General features: G+C 35.9%; 2 protein-coding genes and 1 long non-coding RNA gene across 3 annotated transcripts; 2 read left to right on the top strand and 1 right to left on the bottom strand.

Annotated features, from left to right (window-relative positions):
• Positions 1–4,966: 4,966 nt before the first annotated feature.
• LOC125580868 lies at positions 4,967–6,299 on the top strand (the record flags this gene model as incomplete). Its single annotated transcript, XM_048746116.1, has 1 exon — positions 4,967–6,299. A coding segment is annotated over one exon (471 nt), but the record flags the coding sequence as incomplete, so codon positions are not given.
• A 5,955-nt stretch (positions 6,300–12,254) lies between these two features.
• LOC125580553 lies at positions 12,255–13,702 on the top strand. Its single transcript, XR_007318263.1, has 3 exons — positions 12,255–12,638; positions 12,717–13,412; positions 13,509–13,702. It is a non-coding gene; the product is annotated as an uncharacterized LOC125580553 (long non-coding RNA).
• Positions 13,703–13,772: 70 nt separating this feature from the next.
• On the bottom strand, positions 13,773–14,872 carry LOC125580552 (ethylene-responsive transcription factor ERF109-like). Its single transcript, XM_048745164.1, has one exon. The coding sequence runs from the start codon at positions 14,767–14,769 to the stop codon at positions 13,939–13,941; it is 831 nt and encodes a 276-aa protein (XP_048601121.1). The 5' UTR covers positions 14,770–14,872; the 3' UTR covers positions 13,773–13,938.
• Positions 14,873–19,068: the final 4,196 nt, after the last annotated feature.

Consider the following 19,068-nt stretch of genomic DNA (forward strand, 5'->3'; position numbering starts at 1 on the left):
GGCTATTTGCAGAAAACACAACTTAAAAGGTAAAACAGTCGCAAATCTCGTACTTCCTGCAGAAAGAGCCTCGAGAGCGTCTTCACCCACTTGTTATGATTCTATCTACCTCTGTTGAGTGGTAACACTTTTATAGGCTGAAGCAAAAATATCACCAGCCTAGAAAACTCACAACAGACACATGAATGCATGAGATACATATCCAATGCTTTAAGATAACAGTTTAAATATGTAATTAGCATAATGAAAGTCATGTATAGTCAAGTCACTTAAATTGTTTTGACCAAAGATCATCTATAATACTATATTTTACATAACCACGATTCACAAAGCTGTCAAATTAGTTATGAACGAAATGAGGACTCTCTCTCATATTACCTAGTCAAGAAGGAGCTTGTACTCCAAAATTTACATTGTAAGAGCGCTGTTTCTGGAGCACAATCATTGGAGTTGATAAGATTTATAAGATACTGCTCAAGTACGAGTTTGGATCTTCTTGTTTAAGGAAGTCAACGAAAATGGGTACATAAACTACGAAAAAGGATATAAAGATTTAACCTTTTTGGATTTCTAGAGTTGTCGAACCCGAAGCAAACGCAGGAGGAGCGATCTCCACTATGTCGGAATCCATTGACGATGTTCCTCAAGATTGATTCTTTATGCCTCACAAAACAAAACAGATGCAAAAGTGATTCAAAGAGCCGATATGACAATTGCATATGTAAAAGTTCAACTCGAACCGTTTCAGAGATTTGGAAGAAGCTTAGACGTTTCCAAGCGCCGCAGAAAGAAGGAGAGAGATGACCTACGTTTCTTTGCTTCATTAGATTTAGGGTTATCGAGGTCGGGCTCACGGACCGCATACATAATCAGAAAGTAGTATCCAAAATACTATAGATATTCCCCTAACGATAAAAGCCCAACAAATTCTCAGATTAAATGAAGTGCTACGTTTAATACAGCCGGGACACGTGTCGACCTGTCAGGTATCGACTTTCCACGTGGAAAAGCAGGAGTGAAGCGAACATATTTATATATATATATATAGATAGATAGATGCTGTATATGTGATTTTGATTAACTTATATTACATAAAATTAGGAAAATCATGATGCCCGCAGTTATGTTTGTAAGTTTACAATACGAATCATACTAATTATTTACATATTTGGTTTCAGCCCAGTTTCTTAAAACATTGAGTATTAAGAACACGTCTTTATTAATTTGTATATACATTAAACCGAGACGAATACAATATGCTAGAATTTGAGAAATTCAACTAACATGAGAGAAACTTACTTTTATTTGTATACTAGGGTCGGCCCGGACGTAGTTTTTCTATAATATTTATTTTTAATTTTATTTTATGTTTATTTCAGTATTAACTATACTGATATCTAATAAGTAAATTTGTTGATTTATCATAATCTCCTTAACTTTATATTGAGTTTTATTTTGTGCTCAATTATAAATTTAATAAATATAGAGATTTATCTGATATTATCACTATCTTGGGAATAATTAAAAATATTAACGATAAATGTTAAAATATTAAAATATTATATATATGTTTATATTATATTTGGTTTAGTAATATAAAACTGGCCGTATTTTAATATATATATATATATGTATCACATAAGATAGAGATAAATTTTTAGGACAATCAAAATTAGTTATTGGATAATTTCAGAAAAAAATGGAAAATAATTCAGAAATATTTATAATACTATTTGTTAAAAGTTAAAGAGTTTAAAATCATTATAACCCTTAATAAATAATTAGTTAGATTTGTTAATATATAATTACCCATAATTTCATTAATTTGCTAATTATCATTATATAAGAGATTCTATATTAACTTGTGGACAACGTACTTGCATAGTGACATTTAGATGTAGATAAAGCTGTTATAAATAACGTAGTTTTAGTACGGGTCACATACGTCCACGTCTCGAGCTGGTTGAAGGCGCAGCTGCATTTCATTGCTTAGCGTCAGAATGTTATTATGCATAGATTAGACCATTGGTTTTAAACGGTAAGGCAACCCGAATATTTACCAGCGTTTGTCAAAGGTCTACTGACTCGAGGCTGCTTCTTTTGCAAACAAAGTGCCTTTCGCAATTTTCGAGCTATCTAGCCGATCCTGTAATGTTTAAGTATTGTGACTTAACAATCAGAAAGCGTTAACATCCTTGATTTCGTTATATACATATAAGTGTTTATTGATGTGCACTAACTTCACAGTTACAGTCTGGCTTTCTAGCAGAGCATAGAAAGTTCAAGTTTTCAAGATTATGGTCTAGTTTGAAGATAATATCAATTCCTGGAGACAATGCGAGTGTACCTGCGTCGATGTTTTTTTTCCGACGCATGTTCTGTAGTGTGCCAGGATTTGGGAGATAACTATCAGAAAGCCATGGACAGTGGTCCATCTCAGCGACCATGTTTGTCGAAACACATCCTTGTGAAATCATAAAGCATTTGGTGTTGCTACAGTCTGATAGTTTATATATTTATGTATAATTTGAGCAGTGATCTCGGTACCTCGAATGATTAACGGTCTTCCTACTCCGCGTCTTTTAAATTGTTGCTTATTATCTTAGGAGAAAATAATTATGCCCATGTTTTTAGTTCTCAACACAATAATAAACCTTTTTGTTAAGTCAATATCTATGTCTACACAACTACAATCACCTACCTACTGGGGGTGGCTGCTTTGGTTTTGTTGACCGTGCTAACATTCAAGTTGAACGTGCTGAACGTGCTGAGTTTGATGTATCAACATAGAAAATAAAATATGTATATTATGGACTGGTAAATAGGTTATACATCATCTCATCTCAGACGCAAGGATGCTAAATGGAAAGTATTGCGTAGACTACAATAAGTCTGGAACACTTATAACTTCTAATGGGCTATATAAGTCTGCATTAATCTTCGAAATTGTTACACTAACTTGGTTTTAAACTACGTAAGCAGTACGAACCTGATAAGGAGTCACATGCATCGTGGGTAACGTTAGATGCGCTAGCGCCTGTGCCAAGACGATTCTTCTGTAGTTACTCGGCTCCCCGGTTCAAGGTTCACCAATTCCGCTATGTTTTATCTTCACCATAACCTAAGTTATTTTTTAAGGTTCTTAGTGTAGTGCCAGGGTATGTGGTGTCTGCAATGGATCTCTTTATATACATAAGTGTTTAATGATGTTCATTAACTTGGCAGTTATAGACTTACTCGTATGGCGATGCGAGGAGATACGGTCTTCTGACACGCGCAACAAAATGAAGTTTGGGTCCTGAATTAAAAAAACAATTGATTGGAAAAATAAGTTTATATTATAACAATAGAAGAAACCAACGTACTGTATTATTGTGGATTTGGCACGAACTTTTATTCGATATTTGTACTTCACACAAGTCCGGTGTTCTTAGAATGGTCTTGGTGGAACATTTTCCTTTTCCCTTGTTGGTTTTGTAACTTTGTCTTTTTCTTTTGCTGATCTTTTGACGTCTAATAAAAAGATTGCTGAGTTAACATCTGAGGGATATAAATAGGAGTGAGATGAGGTATAGCGAAGTGTCTGGAAGTTGAACAGATGCTTTGTAACAGGATGGTAATGTGAAGAGGTATATAACTTGTGAGAGACTCTACAACTGAAATGTAAGAGATATGTAGGAGGAGAAAAGACGTATCGAGTTTTAGTCTTCTGTGCCACGTGTTAGCGCGAAGTAAATCAAATTTATTATGTGACATCTTAGATGTCCTAAGGAGGAGAGAGCAAACTCTTTTTTATAATAATAAGATTTTTTCTATTAGCTTAATACCTCAAAATGAAGAAAATTAGTGTAATTAAGTGAAAAATGGAGAAATTGAGATAACTTGTCAAAGGTGGTGAATTAAAGCGAAAGCTTTACTGTTTTCTCATCTCAGATAGTCCAATGATTTATGAGTGTGATTATTAGAAGTTGAAGTGTATATCATGATGCTGAGCTGGCATGTGGATTCACTAAGCCCTTGTCTTACGTCACTCTATCACAGTGTTGACCCTTTCTCCACGCTGACCCACCAAGTCTTCGCTTTCTAGACTCTCTTCTTGCTATTTGCCAAAAAAAAAAAAAAAAAGACTCTCTTCTTGCTATTTCCTTTGATTATTTTTTTCTTTTCTTGGTCTTATGGTCTTTGACTTTGTCTCGTAGCCAATTATAGGACACACGTCGTGACTCTTATGGATATCACAGAGGCAAACCAATATCAATATGTACTGTACTTCTTTATTTTATAAAGGAATTTTAAGAGTACCATTATCACTTATCAGATCTCTATATAAATCTCTAATAAAAATATATTAATGCTGATATTTTAATTTTAAAATTATTTTGATTTATTTTAAAAAAAATTAAAGCACTATTGAAACATTGGAATAGTAGTTTTTCTGTATGAATGTGAGTTTTTCTAATACAAATATGTGGGAAAACTTTTCAAAAAAAAACTACTCTTTTTTTTTATGCTGTATGAATGTGAGTTTTTCTATTTCAACTTACTCTTGTTGGCTGTAATCGAATAAGAATGGATCGAATAAGAATGGATAAAAGCTCGTGGGATTGAGAACATGTTTAAGAACTCTTCGATAATGTGGATGTTTTAATATACTAGCCTTTGAGATTTGACCAACAAACAAAAACTTTAAGATCTAAAAGCACCTCCATCGGGGTAGTTTAATACAGATTCTAACCAAAAGCAAAAATAAAAATAAATGAAAAATGCTAAATAAACAGAGAACCACTGCCAAACGTGGGCCTTTTAGAATCAGTAAGACACCCTAACGTGTCATCTTGTAATTGGAACGCACGTTAATGTCTCTCTCTCTCCTTCGTTTGTGCGAAATCAGTTTTCTTTCTCTTCCATTCTCGAAGACTCTGCTTCTCTCTCGAATCTCATTTCGATCTCTTTCTCGGGTAGGTAAAATCATCCTTTCGATTTCGTGAATGGGAGGAGGAGGAGGATCAAGATCTTCGACCCCATCGAGCTAACACCGAAGAAGGATGCTGGTAAGCCTGGGGAGGAGGAAGATCACAGGAGGAAGAAGGTGAGGAAAGAAGTTGCTGCGACCGCGAGAGCCTCTGCGAAAGATGCAACAGCGAGGGCAGGGGATCCGGATGAGGAGAAGTATAGGTTGGGGTACGGTGTTGCTTGTAAAGGAGTGAAGCTTCCTTGGTACGTTGAGAACAAACGTGAGTATGAAGATAGAGCTGGTGGTGAAGGGGAGGAGGAGGAGGATGGTGAACGTAGGAGTGAATCTAAGAAGAAGAGTGGGAAGAAGAGCTTGAAGGAGCTGAGGGAAGAGCGGTTGAAGAGGGAGAGGGTTGAGAAGGAAAGAGAGAGGGCTCTTTTCATGAAACAGAGCCAGCGAAGCGGTGGCTTTTCACGTAGGTGAGAGAGCTTCTTTTTTTTTTTTTTTTTGTTCCCAAGTGTTGCCCTTTTCAAGGTGTACTTATATAGATTAATTCACACTTTATGATCAAGTTAGTATCCAAACTTATCGTTTGTACTTCATTTGTGTTGATACAGTCATGGTAGATAGTTTTGGAGTGTGATAATAATTTACCAGTTGGTAGACTCGAGCATATTTTGCTGTTTAGGAGAAGCATGGTTGTCTTAATTTTATTGTAGCAGCATTTAGACATTGAAGTTGGAACTATGTGTGTGATATGTACACTTGTGTCAACATTTGCTTCCTTCTCTAAAAGTATTAATAGTACACGATCATGAACCTGGTGGCAATTGAATTTTTCTCCATTTACGCTGATAGATTCATGGTAGATAGTTTAGAATGCGTTTTGTAGACATGACAGTCTATTGTCCTGTCCTAAATACGCTGAGGGCCGTATGACACTGCTAGTTTTTGTGGTGCTTGTTTCTGTAAGTCTGTACAGAAGCTGATGTTTGCCCAACTCCTTGTCTTCAACACTTCCCCATTGATGATAAAAGAAAACAGAACCTCGTCTTTTTAACACACCAATATGATCACCATCATGAAGAAGAGTACAAAAATGAATGTTCGGAAATAAATTAGTTTGTGAAATGCATGCATGCGATGATTAAATCACAAGGATGACAAAAAAAGATGGAAAGGAGACGTGTTGCAGAGAGAACCCTATGGGGTTCTTCCATTGGAGGAGGAAAATTTTATTTCCACTAACCAAGGTTCTAAACGTGCCAAATCACCTTATTTACTCTTAATTTAATCATTAGAATTCATTACAGGTCCTAATGGATGGAGGTGGTCTAATGTTTTCTACAAACTTTTGTTGCTATTATTCTCACATTTTACTTCTAGCATTTAATGTCACGAAGGTTAATGTATCACTATTTTATTCTGTTCATGAGCCTGAGCCAAGCTACTGTAAAGTGTAAACATTGATAAAAAATGGGGAGAATTGCCAAGTGTGACTCAAAACTTGGAGTCAAACCCAAAACAATACCCCAACTTGGATCAAAGGCAAAAGTAACCTAAAAAGCTATTGAAATTACAACTATCCCCTTGTGACCAAACAAAAAAACGGAATTTTTTTTACGTTTCTACCCCTCGCAAGTCGTCTGTTTAGACGACTTGAAAATAAGTCGTCCAGACGACTTAACTGAAAGTCGTCTGGACAGTTAGTCTTAAACATAATTTAAAAATTTTGTAAAAAATATTTTGATAAGTGAAAAATAGGAATTATGTAATTAACATATGTCTTAGGAGGTATAAATTAAGATATAACAAATTTCAATTGTTTTCAGCATAGATGAGTGAAAGTAGTGAGTCATGATATTCTTTAGTTTATGTTTCATCAACATATGTTGTAGTATTGTATGTGTTCTTAGGGTTAGATTTTGGAAAGCATTAAAACCGTTTTTGAAAATTTTTAAAATTACTTATGCGTGTTCATTTCTGTGTATAGTAAACACTATTTAAGTATAATTTGATTTTATAACGTGGTTAGTTAGTTAATCTAGTCATTTTAGTTTAGGGGTTCATTTTAGGGTCTAGGACGACTTAATATTTTGTCGTCTGAAAACAGACGACTAAATATTAAGTCGTCTGTTGTACATTATCAGCCAGAATAAGTCGTCTAAACCGGACCAAACCTTAAAGTTTACCAATGTACTTTTAAAGCTAACCGGATTATTTACCCAATATATAAGGTGATTTTTTCTTTTTTTTGTTTCATTTTTCGCGAAATTCAGAAACCCTAACAGTTCTCTCTCAAAGGCGATTTCGAATTCCCACGATTTCCGAACAAACCATCGTTCTCAACGTCGGCTATCTATCTCACTTCATTCTCACCGTTGTCGCCGCAGCTTCTTCTAACCCTAGCGCCGCCGATTCCTCTAAACCCTAGCGCCGCCGATTCCTCTAAACCCTAGCGCCGCCGATTCCTCTAAACCCTAGCGCCGCCGCTTCCACTATTTCCGAACAAACCGTCGCCCTCGCCACCGTGGTCACCAACGTTCTCACCGCCGCTTCCTCTAAACACTAGCGCCGCCGCTTCTTCTAAACCCTAGCGCCGCCGCTTCCTCTCTGTAAACCTTAGCGCCGTTTCTCTGTAAACCCTAACGCCGGTAAGTCATCAATCTCGAGGAAAAGATGAACATAAAACGTTGTCTCTATCAATTTACTCATTCTCACCGTTTCACGTTTATTTTTTCAGATCTATAACCGCAATGACGAGTACTCCAACTCCTTCTGCGACTAATCAGGTCCGCTTTGTACTGGAAGACTTGTAAGTAATTTAAGTCGTCTGGAAAGTCTTCCAACTGGACGACTTAGTAGATGACTTAAATATAAGTCGTCCATTTGGAAGACTTTCCAGACGACTTAAATTTAAGTCGTCTGGAAAGTCGTCCAGTTGGACGACTTTCCAGACGACTTAATTATAAGTCGTCTACTAAGTCATCTGGACTTATATTGTTGTCTTTGATTATTTTGCAGACAAAAAGGATGGATATTCCAGAACTCCCCCGTAGGTTATACACATCAGGGGAAGAGCCAGAAGCCCACAATAGCATTTCGTATCATACGGATAACAGCAAGTTGCATACTGCTCTTAGGGAAGCTCTTACTGATGACGAATTTGAAGAGTTCAAGGAGTCGAGTTTGGGAGTTTTCATCAAGTTCAAGGAGCAGGGATTTGGTTGGGCTTCAAGGCTGGTTCACTACATGCTCAGTTTCAAGCTGGACATTAAGAAGAAGTATGAGATGTGGTCTCTCGTTGGTCCAGAACCTTTGAGGTTTTCACTGTTAGAGTTTGAAAACCTCACTGGTCTAAACTGCGAGTACATCGAGGACCTTGAGACACCAAAATGTGACGTTACCCAAGAGATGGTTTCTTTCTGGGGGATGCTGGGAGTTCATCTGGAAGCTGGGCCAACTACTGATCAGATAATAGCAGCACTGAAGAGATGCGGGGATTGGTCCAGGGAAGATCGCAAGCGGCTCGCGTACCTCTCCATCTTCACTGGATTCATTGAAGGAAGAAAGTTTTCAACCGCTACACGATCTACTCTGGCAAGGCTAGTGATGGATTTAGAACGGTTTGAGAATTATCCATGGGGGAGAGTCGCGTTTAAGGTGCTGATGGACTCTTTGTGGAACAAAGAAATTACTGGCTGTTACACCGTAGAAGGTTTGGACGACTTATTATAAGTCGTCTGGAAGGTTTTCCAACTGGACGACTTACAAATAAGTCGTCTAGAAGGTTTGGACGACTTATTATAAGTCGTCTGGAAGGTTTTCCAACTGGACGACTTACAAATAAGTCGTCTAGAAGGTTTGGACGACTTATTATAAGTCGTCTGGAAGGTTTTCCAACTGGACGACTTACACTGGACTTCTAAAAATAAAATACACTGGACGACTTACACTGGACTTCTAAAAATAAAATACACTGGACGACTTAGTAGAAGGTAGTCTAAAAATAAAATACAATTGAAGGGATAGTAGAAGGTAGTCTAAAAATAAAATACACTTGAAGGGATAGTAGAAGGTAGTCTAAAAATAAAATACACTTGAAGGGATAGTAGAAGGTCGTCTAAAAATAAAATACACTGGACGACTTAGTAGAAGGTCGTCTAAAAATAAAATACACTGGACGACTAAAAATTTAGTCGTCTGGACGGGTAATCAAGACTGGACGACTTAAATTTAGGTCGTCTGGACAACTAGTCAACTGGTTGTGTACATTGTGGTTTCGTATGGCCAGTTTCCTTGCAGTTTGAGCATCTCCGTGCCCTGTGTTTCTTCCTGGGTTTGTGTCCTCTCATCCTAGATAGCTCCAACCAAGATTGCCATCTTGATTTCTTCGGTCTCCCCCGACCACGCTTTAGTTCTGGAGGAAAGCATTCTCGTTTCTCAATATGTTGTGACACGATAGGATATATATTCTCTGAGTATCCTGCATACAGATAATTCTTTGAGTACAGTGGACATACAAGTGTGGAGATATGCAAACCAGCATGTGTTCCAGCAGCTACAGCATGAGAGCAAGGTATTTTCTCCACTCCATAGACACCACAATCACACTTTGCATGTTCCAAATCAACCACACAGTCCACTTTGCCACCTTTGACAAAGAAATGCCACACATGTTCTCATGTCCAGGTTATAATCTTCTTGAGCCATTGCAACAAGTTCAGCATGTGTTGAATTTTCATTCAATAAAAACAATCTTGCTCCTTTGAGATCATCAACCACAAAATCCCAACGGAAATCTCTCAACAACCATTCTCCATACACTGCATGTAACTGAAAAATCATCTGCAAATATTCAAAATAAAACACATTAGTAAACATAGAGAAAATGAAGAAGTTCAATAAACATTGCCGCAGACGACTTAGCATTAAGTCGTCCAGAAGACTTAAAGGTAAGTCGTCTAAAGAGGTCACTTTTGCAATTGAAAATTAAAAGGGACGACTTAATTCTAAGTCGTCCGGCTTTGTTTGTTAAAAAAAAAACTTCAGACGACTTATATATAAGTCGTCTACGAGAAACGGGCTAGTTTTGCATTTGACCGAATCGTGTCAGATCTTTGACTATTTCTGGACGACTTATAATTCAGTCGTCTCTGGGAAAGTTAAAATTTCAATATTTTATGAAAACTTGACGACTTACGTGTAAGTCGTCCTAGGTTAGTTTTGTAATTGAAAAATAAAACTTGAAATTTAACTTTCTCCAGACGACTTAGATGAAAGTCGTCCAGCTAAACGACTTGATTTAAGGTCGTCCGGGATAAGCAAGGTTTGACCAGAAAATTGGGAAAAATTCTGGACGACTTTGCTTTCCCCGGACGACTTTAAATTAAGTCTTCTGGAGGGACGACTTTATATTAAGTCGTCTGGTTAAAGTTAAATTATGAAGTTTTATTTTTCAATTACAAAACTAACCTAGGACGACTTACACGTAAGTCGTCAAGTTTTCATAAAATATTGAAATTTTAACTTTCTCAGAGACGACTGAATTATAAGTCGTCCAGAAATAGTCAAAGATCTGACACGATTCGGTCAAATGCAAAACTAGCCCGTTTCTCGTAGACGACTTATATATATGTCGTCTGGAGTGTTTTTTTTTTAACAAACAAAGCTGGACGACTTAATTTAAGTCGTCCGTTTGACCAGAAGACTCATCAGTAAGTCTTCTACATACAGATGACTTACTAGTAAGTCTTCTACGCGAACAGATCTTGAAAAAAAATTCAAATTCGTACCTTAAACTAGGTGAGATGACTTCGTTTGCACACAGGGTCTTCTCCAACCACCCAGAACCTCAAACGAAAGCAACCGTAAGTCAAAACGAAAGAAATATGGCTCTGTCAACCATAGCCCATATTTTGAATCAAAAGCTTGAGTTTTTTGGATGAATATAGAGAGAAAGTGAAAGAAATGTTGTTTTTAGTTCATAACAATTGAAACAGAGAGAGTGTAAAGAGATTTACGTGCATTAAAGGGCATTAAAAGCTCCAAACAGTTCGTACAAGGTTGTTGCCACTATTCATTGCAGTGGCAATATTGTAAATACTTGAAGAAGATGAGGTTGAAACAGTAAAGAAGCCATTTTCGAAAAGAAAAAAAAAATGTTAATGGCATTTTCGTAGATAAAATGCAGGTGTGGGGTTAAAATCTCAAAAAAAAAAGGAGTAAAAAAAAATGTTAGTTTTCTGTTTGACTCCAAGTTTTGAGTCACTTTTGCAAAAAGCCCTAAAAATGCCTACAAATTACTCAAATTTTTTGAGAACTTCGATGGTTTTTACAATGTACAATGTTAAAACCTGTTTTGGTTAATGACGTTTTAAATTACGCATGTCTCAAATTAATGTATGCGAATATTTTGAGAGACTTAAGGACGGCAGATGCGATACAAGTTGAAGTAAAGAATAAAATATAAAAAAATCTAACCCTGAAAATGAAGGAATGAGAAGTAAAAGCTTCAAGATACCAAAGGCAGAGAGGCACGTTGAGCACGTGCAGAAAATGATTACAACACGTTTTTGTCGCTGACCAACGTTTTCCCTCGTTATCTGGCCGCGTCATAACTTTTTCACTTTATCTTGTCTTAATTTGTTTTCCTCCTTCCACTAATCAATTACTTTTTATATTTACTAATTATTAACGGTCGATCACCAACTCTTGAGCTTTTACTTTTTTCTAATGCCTATGAATAATTCATCAACTCTCATTTATTAATTAATTTAAATAAATATCTCAGCAGCTTGAACCGTCCATTTAATATACAAGAACGAAAAATAGTAATATATGTGGATCGAATATATTAAATTAAGGTGCTAAACAAAACAATTGAAATTGCTTTTTCCTTTTTCATATAAAAAGGAATCACTATTCAATTCTCACTAAATCAGAATAATAGACCATACAAAGATTTTGAAGATTGACAAATAACATACTAATTCAAAAGATAAATACGAAACAATTTCGTTTCAGAAATTAGATATTTCTAGCCAATGAAACATAAATTAGGCAATACCAAACCGAATATATAATAATTTTTTGGGTATTTTGGATATCCGGTCGGATCTCGGGTAGGATCTGGATTTGAACCGAGACCTGCAGGTTCAAAGAAAAAAGAACCGAACAAGTATTTAACATGGACCCAGAACCAGATCTGAACCAGTATTTTTGGATCAGTTTTGGTTCGGATATTCTGGTCCGGGGGTATTTAACATGTACCCAGACCCAGATTATTATTTTTTGGATCAGTTCTGTTTCGGGTATCTGGTGCGGGTAATCCAACATTTTTTTTTTTTTGGATTTTTGGAATCCATCGAAACCGAATATGTTTGTAATCCATCCAAGCCCAAAAAGAGCCCAAAGACATTAGATAAATGTATGGTCCTCTTGAAAATAGGGTTGGTCTCCAGATCTTGGATTATTTTTCGAGGTTTGAAGAGCGATGGGAATGAGTTCGTTTTACAGCGATATATACGAGGTGGTGGATGATCCATCGCTGGATTCAATAATCTCATGGAGCAAAAGCAACAAGAGTTTTGTCATCTGGGATCCGAAAGAGCTAGTCGAAAAGATTCTTCCGAGACTTCTTCACTACAAGTTGTCACACTTTATAACCGAAATTGAAATCTATGTAAGTAATTTCTTGTTTATGTAACAAGATTATCACCGATTGAGTTATTTTAAATCTGAGTTTCTTGTTGGTTGGTAGGGATTTGTAAGAATTGAGGGGTCTGAGACATGAGCAATACTTCGTGAGAGGTAAACCTGAGCTTTTGACGAAGATGCGTTACCAAGCTGTCTCGAATATGGTGAAGAAAGGTAGAGAAGAACAAGAGAAGAAGATCTCTGTGGGAGATCAGATGATGAGTGGCAGATATGCACCTATTAGGTTCAACAAATTTAAGAGATCACCAAAGAAATCATCAAAGAAATCATTAAAGAAAGCTAAAGCTATAACGCCACTGGAGACAATCTACGAGTGATATGCCATTAGACAAAACTTTGTCATCAGTTGCTTTCTATACTTTGCGATGAATGTTACTCCTCACAAATTGTATCTTCGCAAGCAATCGTGTGTGTGTGTTTTTTTTTATATTCTTCGTTCGTGATGCATTGTGATCCATCAGGTCTTACACCTGAGAAACCAACCATTATATCTGAAAGCTCGACTTACATTCTAGCTGCCCGGTTCAATGCTTCTCCCCTTGAGGATTGAGGTCAATCATCATCTAAAGAATTCATGTCAATTGCTTTTTCTTAGTTTATGTATTATTTTGTTTCTATCAACCATGACATGTTTTGAGATCAAAGTACTCAGATGGAGGAGGTGGCGAAATTGATCAACGGGAAGGAAATTGACTTGGGGGAGTTAAAGACGCAAGCTAATCAAGCCCATATTTTAAAGGTAAATGTTTTGGTTACAGACTCTCCTCCCTTCTCGTTTGTAAATTTGTATAATATCCTTATACAAGTATTAATCAGCAAAGTTGATTCTTTTCAGCATTACAAGATAACTAATCAAGAACTCGGGATATCCTCTCTAGGAGATGCCATTGTTTGCCGGATCTCTGCACGCAACGCTTTGTAAAAGGAAAGACATCTCTTCTTTTGTGTTCTTATAGTTTTTTTTCTTTCTCAGTTATACCTACATGTGACAATTTGTTTAGTAATTCATTGCATCTTTTATAACCCGAAGTTATGTTTCTTAACTTTTTTTTTTTATTTCCTGTCCTCAAATAGTTTGAACTCAATTTTTTTAATGAGATTATGAGAAGAACATATTATTAACCAAAAATACAAATAATTACATGTTCTCTGCCCAATATAATCAAAAGATTCTTGCTCATTTTGAACAAGCTAAGACAATATCAACTCATCTTGCACTCAACTATAACAAGAAAGAGTGAGTGGCAATTTTGTTCTGAAAATAATCACTGGAACATATCAGCAATAGTGTTGCCTGAATCCGAAGAATCTCCATTCCCAAAATCCATCATCATCATCATCTTCAAATATTCATCCATATCACAATCTCCACGCCATTGTTCTGCTTCAGCAGATTCCGTTGCACTTACGCTCGTACTTGCATTCGCACTCGCACTCGTTACCACGTCCTCAGCTCCAACAGGGGAAGAAGCAGACGCAGTGTAATCCGCAAACGGGAAGTTGAGTTTAGCCCTCGGCCCACGGAACCCAATAGCGGCCCGATCATAGGCCCTAGCCGCGTCCTCGGCGGTCTCGAAAGTGCCGAGCCAGACACGTGTCGCTCTCTTGGGATCTCTGATCTCAGCTGCGAATTTGCCCCAAGGCCTCTGCCTCACTCCTCTGTACCCGTTCTTCTTGTTCTTCCTCTTCCTCACTTTCCCTCCTCCTTCCGCTGCTTTCTTCGCCGCCGCCACGTGGCTCTCTCTTCTACTACTAACCCCATCTTCTTCTTCAGCATCTACTTGTTGGTGTGTGTTTTCGATTCTCTGATTTGGCGCGAAAAAGTAGTTGCAGCCGAGACAGCCGTCGATCCTGCACACCTGGCAAGCGTCGGAATCCGAAGGAGGCATTCCCGCGCTTATCACTGTGCTGGAGAAGCCCTGATACGGCGCCGTTTCGTTTTCCCCTGAGATCACGTGCTGCAAGGCGGAGACTATGACGGATAGTTCTTGCTCCGGTGACAGCTGCTCCTGATTATGATACGGATACCGGGTCGAATCGCGATCCCGAGATGGAGCTCCGGATGATAATTCGGGTCTGTTGTTAGGATAATGCATTTGATTAATTTTGGATTTTTTTTTTGTCGTCGACTGTGTAAGTGTTCAAGCACCTGGAGATGATGTTTTTGTTTTCGGTTGTGTTTTGGGGGAAACTGAAAGTGGAAAGAAGCTCCTTTATATATGCGTGTTTTTTTGGAATGTCTATGTGGATAATCAGTTGCCAACTGGCACACACACTCTTCAGACACGGGCTCGTTTTGTGTGTGATTTGATTTTTTTGGAAACACGTGCGTTAAATTCTGGGGATGTCGATAATGATTTTTTATTTATTTCTGGGATGGGTTTATATGACAGTGACATTTCTTTAAAATATAAAGGTATTGGATCCATTCTCATCATATGTGACGCTTTTTAAGAAAGAACCAACTTTTGCGATTTGTTATTAAATTATTATATCAGTTATGTTCGCTTTCACACAGCATAGATTTTAATTTAAACATGTTTAATTGGGAATAAGTATCTAGGTACGTGATTGATTGTGTTAGAATAAGTCACGTGCTATTTTTAACTTTTATTATTTCGACTGCTTAATTTGTGAGTAATTTGTCTTTCACACTTAGAGCTTTGTGTAGATCAATTTGTCTTTCTAGATGACTATAGATCCATCGTCTCAAAACTCAAAAGCATATCTATCCTGTTTGTCTTTTTTTATACTATAGTATACGACAAATCAATCCAACAATCTTCTTGACCGGTGATCATCTGAGAAATACTAGGAACAAATACAAAAAAATGAATAGGAATAAAATTAAAGCAATGAGTGAAAATGATTGTTTTTCTTCAAAAATAATAAAGAATAATTTTACTTTGTTATTCTCTACAAAAAAAAGAATGATGATGAATAGAAAAGAAAATTAATTCCTCATAAACGATATATTTTTATGGGAACCATAAAGAATTGAATGTTCTTTCTCATTCTCACCGATCACACCTCTCATGCCAATAGACATGTGCAACATTGCATTAACATTGTGCTTCACACAAACTAGTGGTGAATTAACAAAAGACTATTCATTTTACGAGCACAAATATGAACAATCGCAATGAACTTTTCTCAGCATGTATGTGTTCCACCGACCATGTTTAATCACGTTGCTTTTCTTAAACCTTATGATTCGACGACACAACTTCTCAATCATCATTTCTTAATTTTCAAATATGCTTTTATTAAGAAATGTGCACTGAAGTGAGATGAGACCTAGATTACTATGTGTTAAAATCATATATTAGTTTCCTATAGGCTATAGTCATGTGTGATCCAAGTATTATGTATTGCCGATTCTAAAATGGAATTAAGTAGAGATAAATCGTAAAAACTTATCATCTCTTGTTTATGTATAGCCAAAATCATCTATAAAAAAATATTATTGTTAATTGTTTCGAATTAAACGTTCACATAACTTATTACTATTGTTTATTCTGGATATATAAATTTATAACATTAACAAAATGAGCTGAAACCAAATATGTATAGTTTTTGTATTAATGTACTTCAAACCAAATGTAGTTGTACATTATTTCCATCTTACTTTCAATTAATATAATTGGTTTATGACACTAATGCTGTATATGTGATTTTAATTAACTTATTACATAAAAATAGGAAAATCATGATGCCCCCAGTTATGTTTGTAAGTTTACAATACGAATCGTACTAATTATATTAGCATAGTTTCTGTAAAAGGAAAACATTGAGTATTAAGAACAAGTCTTTATTAATTTGTCTATACATTAAACCGACACTAATACTTTTTTTAAAAACCGACACTAATACGATATGCTAGAATTTGAGAAATTCAACTAACATGAGAGAAGCTTACTTTAATTTGTATAATTTTTTCTATTGGCTTAATACATTCAAAATTAGGAAAATGAGTTTAATTAAGTAAAAAAGGGAGAAAATGAGATAACTTGTCAAAGATGGTGAATGAAAGCGAAAGCTTTACCGTTTTCTCATCTCAGATAGTCCAATGATTTAGACTTATTCTTGTGTTCACCCCCTATGGTGAACCTAGAGGTTCACCGACCAATAAGATTGTGTTATTTCATATTCGATATCTTTTAAAAAAGGAAACAAAATATTGTCAAATTATATTATCTTTTTAAAATTAAAAAATAAAAAAATAAATAAAAAATAGCAGTAATTACAAAAAAAAATATTTTTAACGTCGTCAGCAAAACATTAAACCCTAAATCATAATCTCTAAACCCTAAATCATAAACCCTAAACCCTAAATCATAAACCCTAAACCTTTGGGTAAACCCTAAACTCTAGGATAAATCTTAAACTCTAAATCAAAATCACTAAACACTAAAACATTCAAGGGTTTAGGGTTTAAGATTTAAGATTTAGAGTTTTAGGGTTTAGTGTTTTTATTTAGAGTTTTGGATTTATCCAAGGGTTTAGGGTTTACCCCAGGGTGTAGAGTTTACCCGGACAGAACTTAGGTTTACCTCATAGGCTGAACCTTTAAATTCACTCCACCCTTTAGGACCAATCAAAATGACACATAGATTATTAATTAAAAAACAATAAATTAAATAAGAATTAGCTACAAAAAATAAAAACGCTAATTTTAACGACGCTTCCAGCTAAACCCTAAACCCTAAATTTTAAATTCTAAACCCTATACCCTAAATTCTAAACCCAAATCCAAACCTCTAAACTCAAACCCTATACCCTAAACCCTAATCCTAGACCCTAAACCCAAATTATATACCCTAAACCCAAAAACTAGACTATAAACCTAAATCTTATACCCTAAACCCAAGTCGTAGACCCTAAACCCAAACCGTAAATCTTAAACCCAAATTATATACCCTAAACCCAAAACCTTACCATAAGTCCAAACGGTAAATCCTAAACCCAAACCGTAAATCCTAAACCCAAAACCTATACCCTAAACCCAAATCCTAAACCTAAAACCCAAACGGTAAACCCTAAACCCAAACCCCAAACTTAGATGATATAGGATTTGGGTTAAGGTTTACGGTTTGGGTTTAGGGTCTAAGACTTGGGTTTAGGGTATAGGATTTAGGTTTATAGTCTATTTTTTGGGTTTAAGGTATATTTGGGTTTAGGGTCTAGGATTAGGGTTTAGGGTCTAGGATTAGGGTTTAGGGTATAGGGTATAGGGTTTGAGTTTAGGGGTTTGAATTTGGGTTTAGAATTTAGGGTATAGGGTTTAGAATTTAAGATTTAGGGTTTAGGATTTCTTTTGGAAGCGTTAACATCGTTAAAATTAACGTTTTAATTTTTTGTATCTATTTTTTATTTAATTTAATATTTTTTAATTAATAATCTATGTGTCACTTTGATTGGTCCTAAAGAGTGGGGTGAATTTAAAGGTTCACCCTAGGGGGTGATCCTAAGTTTTGTTCAGTTTACCCAAGGGTTTAGGGTTTACCCAAGGGTTTAGGGTTTACCCAAGGGTTTAGGTTTACCCAAGGGTTTAGGGTTTAGGATTTAGGGTTTAGGGATTAGAATTTAGGGTTTAATGTTTTGCTAACGACGTTAAAAATATTTTTTTTAATTCTTTGTTCTGTAACTGCTATTTTTTTTTTTTTTAAACATAATATAACTTGATAACATTTTGTTTCATTTTTTAAAAGATATCAAATTTGAAATAATGAAATGCTATTGGCTAGGAGGTTCACCTAGGGGGTAAATACAAGAATAACTCAATGATTTATGAGTGATTATTAGAAGTTGAAGTGTATATAATGTGTTGCCAAAAAAAAAAAAAGTGTATATCATGATGCTGAGCTGGCATGTGGATTCACTAAGCCCTTTACGTCAGTCTATCACAATGTTGACCCTTTCTCCACGCTGACCCACCACGTCTTCGCTTTCTAGACTCTCTTCTTGCTATTTCCTTTGATTATTATTTTCTCTTCTTGGTCTTATGGTCTTTGACTTTGTCTCGTAGCCAATTATAGGACACACGTCATGACTCTTATGGATATCATAGAGGCAAACCAATATCAATATGTACTGTACTTCTTTATCTATAAAGGAATTCTAAGAGCACCATTATCAGATTTCTATGTCAATATCTAATAAAAATATTATTTTTTTAATTTTAAAACTATTTTGATTTATTTTTTTAAAAAAAATTAAAACACTAGTGAAACATTTGGAATAGTAATCTTTCAAATATGTGGGAAAAGTTCTCAAACGAAAAAAAATCATTTTTTTGTACGAAGATGAATTTTTCTATTTTGACTTGTTCCCTCCCTTAAATGAGTTGCTATAATCGAATAAAAATGGATAAAAGCTCGGGGGGGGGGGGGGGG

The sequence above is a fragment of the Brassica napus genome, chromosome C1 (assembly GCF_020379485.1).
Source record: "Brassica napus cultivar Da-Ae chromosome C1, Da-Ae, whole genome shotgun sequence".
NCBI lineage: Eukaryota > Viridiplantae > Streptophyta > Magnoliopsida > Brassicales > Brassicaceae > Brassica > Brassica napus.